General features: G+C 37.3%; 1 protein-coding gene across 1 annotated transcript; it reads left to right on the top strand.

Moving 5' to 3' along the window:
- Positions 1 to 2857: 2857 nt before the first annotated feature.
- Positions 2858 to 4762, top strand: LOC113309124 ((R,S)-reticuline 7-O-methyltransferase-like). Its single transcript, XM_026557543.1, has 2 exons — positions 2858 to 4013; positions 4166 to 4762. The coding sequence occupies exons 1-2, from the start codon at positions 3252 to 3254 to the stop codon at positions 4466 to 4468; spliced, it is 1065 nt and encodes a 354-aa protein (XP_026413328.1). The 5' UTR covers positions 2858 to 3251; the 3' UTR covers positions 4469 to 4762.
- The last annotated feature ends 298 nt before the right edge of the window (positions 4763 to 5060 follow it).

Genomic DNA, 5060 nt, shown 5'->3' with positions numbered 1-5060 from the left:
CAGACACAGTCCATGAAGCAAGTCAAGATTTTTCGAAGACGATCAACACAGAAAAATCTGAGTATGGGAAGAGAAAATTGAAGTTTGCTTATGATATACTGAGACTTTTTTTTGATCGGTGTATTGAGAATATTTTTGATGTATTATTACGTTAAAACTAATAAGATTTGATTAGATTTAGGAAAGGGCATTTCGGGTGTACAAAATCAACATTTTAATTAATTAGCTAAAAACAGTAAGAGAAAGAAAGATAAATGTCTAGTTCCCATTCATCCCCATGTCCCCATCTATATTTGCCCCATCAAATATTTTCTCGGAATAGACGGTCGAATCAGATAATAAACAAAAAGAAAACGAAAGGAAAAGGAAACATCTTTCCCAAAAATAGTGCGATTGTCCAATATCTAAATGGGCTCACGAAAGATCTCCCGAATCATGATCAATAAAAAGTTCGAAAACCGTACAGTTTACCACGTCAAGCAAAAACAAATATTGGCAGGTTTTCTAAAATAATGAAAATATTGGATAAGAGCCCACAAAAGATATCGTAATCAGCGACGGCTATATCAATTGCGATTTCTTCCGAGTAAATCATTAAAATGAGGACGCACCAGTTTACCCCAAGTGGAGTGTACCCCCAAGTGGAGTGTACCTTGCCCATCCTGATATAAAAAAACTTAGGCAGAGCCTAAGGATTTGGATTGCTAATAATGTAAGTGTGGTCATTGTTTAGACACACATTAGACCCACTGCTAAGGTTCTTATAAGTTATAGCCAAATTCAAAGCTTGGAGATTTTGGGTTCTATGTAACAGTTTAAGACCCAATAAAACAAAAGTTACAGGTTTGATATGTAATAGGGATTCTTCATTTGATGTCTGTTTTTCCTTGTGGTAGTTTTTACTGAATCTTCCTTTGATTGCTTGGATGTAGAGAGTGTTGAAGTGCTCCAGGATTTCACTTGTTTCAGCATGTATTTCTATGTTCATGTGCTGCTTTTCCTCTGCCCATTGAAAGACTAAGTTTGCTCCTCCTGTGGCTCCTTCTGCTCCCCACTGTCATGTGTGTCCTCTGCTATCAACATAGTTGCCTGCAAAATCAGTAATAGTTAGGGCAGAGAAAAAGTGATAAGCGTTGGGATCCTGAATAGTACAGATTTTGATTAAGAAACCAAAGCTCTGCTTGTGTTGTTGGATCCCAACATGAATTCCAGGAGTAGCTATATGAGATTCATTCTCAATGATATGCCCCTAAATATTCAAAGCATGGCAATGTAGCTTGTGAATTCTGTTATAATCACAGAGATGTTGTTGATAACTGTCATTATAACTATGTCACTTGATCATTCCCGTTATTTAGAGATCTCATATCTTGCCGACAGGCAGCTTGATTATTTTGCACTATTCAATCATCATATCCTGCATTAATAATCCACAAGAACGGGCACGATATACTGTCATTCTCTTTTATTCCCCCAGGCCCCAACCCCCAACCACTCATGCATGTCAGCTACACTAACTAGACATCGAAGCAAGAATTCATTTTCTTTATCATCCTCAAAGTTAACTGTCCCCTCGAGGTGGTCACAGGCTTGCTGAGGAATGACGATTTCACCACAACTATGGCCACCGTAATACATTACGCAGGCCCCAACCACTTGATTAGATGCATGTACTTACCTCTCAAAAACTCAAACACAACTACAGAAGAAACTATACAGTTGCCATGACTCAGAAGATTTGCAAGAAACGAAGTTGGAGATCCTAGTAAGTCCAATCAAACAGAATTAGACTCAAATACCGTGAATCACGTGTGGCTAGCTAATATATACCACCTCACTTCTATATATACTTTTATGGTCATTATCAAACTTGAGCAGCCTTCATTTCTTTCTGAATGTAGCAGAGATCTTATTTCGATCTTTGTTTAAGGTATTTAATTAATTTGCAAAGTTCATGGACAATGATGATGGCTAATTTGGTTGTGTCAGGGAGAAGGCTGATTACTCTTTCAAGTTTTTAGGAGCCGATTCCACTGTAGCACTGTGGGTAATATTCACCCAGTATATATGCGTATACCCCTCACTCTTTTAATATCAACTTTCTCTATCATGCAGCTGATCGTGAAATTAATGCAAAATTTCATTATCACCCGATCGAGCGACTGTGACATGTAACATTTTACTATTGCCTGAGTGACGGTGGTTGCATTGGCCTTCTTTTCGTAACTGGAAACCGGTAAAACATTTAAAGTGAGTAGTATATCGTAAGTGGTGTGTGCCTTGCTAGTCGGCATTAATAGCTAGATGATTACGTACGACGTGACATAGTTGAACCTGCAGCAACCGAAATGTAACAACGACGTACTGTAAAAAATTATAGCCTATTGGCTTAAAGTTTTCGATAAAAAATCTCTACATAGTATTTGATCTCAATATGGTATTTCGCTTCTCCTATTAGTATTACTGTACGTACGTGCTTAAGATACAAACACAACACACATCTTATAAATGTTTCTAGAAATTTATTACGTGAAAATAACATAACGTGAAAATGTTGTGCGGAAAGTTCCTTTCCGAAAAGAAACCGTGCAGCTAACTCCCAACAAGGAAAAAGAAGCTTTTCCATAAAAATTTTCTTTTTCTAGTTTTTGACCGACAGCTTTTTTTTTTTTTTTTTTGATCAATCCGACAGCTTGTTTATCATCTATTAATCACAAGAATGAGCATCATTTTATCAGCATCGTTTCTTTTACCCCTCCTCATTAGTCATGTCAGCTCTACCAATAATTAGACATCGAGATAAGAATTCATATTCTTTATCATCAGCAAAGTTAATAGTTCCCTCGAAGTGGATTACAGACTATATTACCCAAAGGTCCCAAACTACTCAATTGAGTTCACGCACTTAGGTCACTCTCTAGCAAATGCGCTCAAATAGCTAGCAACACTCAAATACCATTATTTACATGGAACGCAAATTATCATACCAATGACGTGAGTTTGAAACTCGTTCCATGATGAAATCGTTATCGATCAAATGCAATTTTTACAAAGGAAACTATATATTTGCCATGACTCGTAAATATACACAAGGAATATGGAGGTCCTATTAACTCCAATCAAACCAAAATAGATAAATATATCGTGAATCATGTGTAGCCAATATATACCCACACTTCTATATATAAGTGCATCCACTTCTCTTTGTTCTCCAAATCAAACATAAACACAATTTATTCAGAGATATACAGATGGATATTGCAGAAGAAAGATTGAAAGGGCAAGCTGAGGTATGGGAGCATATGTTTGCATTTGTAGATTCAATGGCACTGAAATGTGCAGTTGAACTTGGTATACCCGATATAATAAACTCTCATGGTCATCCTGTCACAATATCTGAAATCATCGACAGTTTAAAAGCAAACACATCAACATCTCCCAACGCCGATTACCTCACACGTATAATGAGACTACTGGTTCACAAGAGGCTATTTACTTCTGAAATTCATCAAGAAAGTAACCAACTTCTCTATGATTTAACTCGATCATCAAAATGGCTACTAAAAGATTCCAAGTTTAATTTGTCACCACTGGTTTTATGGGAAACTAATCCGATATTATTAAAGCCATGGCAATATTTGGGCAAGTGTGTTCAAGAAAAAAGTTCTCCATTTGAGAGAGCTCATGGATGTGAGATTTGGGATCTTGCTTTATCTGATCCTAAGTTTAATAATTTCCTAAACGGTGCAATGCGATGTTCGACTACAACAATAATCAACGAGATGCTGCTTGAATATAAAGATGGATTTAGTGGTATAGCAGGATCGCTTGTTGACGTCGGTGGTGGGACCGGGTCGATAATCGCTGAAATAGTTGAGGCTAATCCACACATACAAGGTATCAATTTTGATCTACCACATGTAGTGGCTACATGCCCTGATATCCCAGGGGTGAAGCATGTTGGTGGTGATATGTTCGTTGATATCCCGGAAGCTGATGCTGTCATCATGAAGGTAAGGCCAGGCGTATATGCCCTATTCTAAATTCATACCACTACAAGTTAATGCATTTTCTTTTAAATAAACTTATGGTATCTTCAAAATGGTTGTTGATACAACTGCAAAAACTAACATCACTTGGTAAATGGCAATATATATGGGTGCAGTGGACATTGCATGACTGGAGTGACGAAGACTGCACAATTATACTGAAGAATTGTTACCAAGCAATAAGAAAGAAGAAGAACGGAAAAGTCATAATCGTTGATTGTGTATTACGTCCGGATGGAAATGACTTATTCGACAAAATGGGATTGATATTTGATGTGCTGATGATGGCACATACTACAGCTGGAAAAGAAAGAACAGAAGCGGAATGGAAGATCTTATTGAATAATGCAGGTTTTCCTCGTTACAATGTCATTCGAACTCCGGCATTTTCTTGCATCATCGAGGCCTTTCCAGAATAATGATGCAGTTATAGTGGCCCAACGATACTCTCAAGCTATATATATGATATTTCCAAAAGAATGTGTTATCTTTGTGCATGTTTTGTAGAGTGTGGTAACTTTGGAAAGACCATTTACGCTATTTGTTGGCTAGCTAAGGGTCAGGTTCCTACAAAATAATTCAGAGCTTTATGTTTTTGCATGGTAATAAAACAATTCTCCTGTGAGAGAGTTGTTACCTTGTCTGTAATCTGTATTGGTATCCTTGGACATCTGCGGTGGTTGGAATGTATTCTGATTTTGCGTTTTTACGTATATTTTAGTGACGCGATTGATGCATGTGAAACAATCATCAATATTTTTTAATTTCAGAAGAAGAGAAAGGAGCGGGCACTGGGCACATCATCCTTGACGTTGTGTTTATTTAAGTCTCCTTGATTTCCCTCGATAGAAAATTTAACCCTGTGTCTGGCAGCTGTCTCCAAATCTGGGTCCATATCATTCTATATTATTCTGTCCCTGTTATGGGCCTTAAATATAGCAAACATTCAGTTAGTCAAGAGGGGTTGCTGTTTATTATCCCAACAAGTAGCAATATTTGTGAAGAACGATT

This window comes from Papaver somniferum, chromosome 9 (genome assembly GCF_003573695.1).
Source record: "Papaver somniferum cultivar HN1 chromosome 9, ASM357369v1, whole genome shotgun sequence".
Lineage (NCBI taxonomy): Eukaryota > Viridiplantae > Streptophyta > Magnoliopsida > Ranunculales > Papaveraceae > Papaver > Papaver somniferum.
The sequence above is the reverse complement of the archived record's forward strand: the minus strand, read 5'-3'. Positions and strand labels throughout refer to the sequence as shown.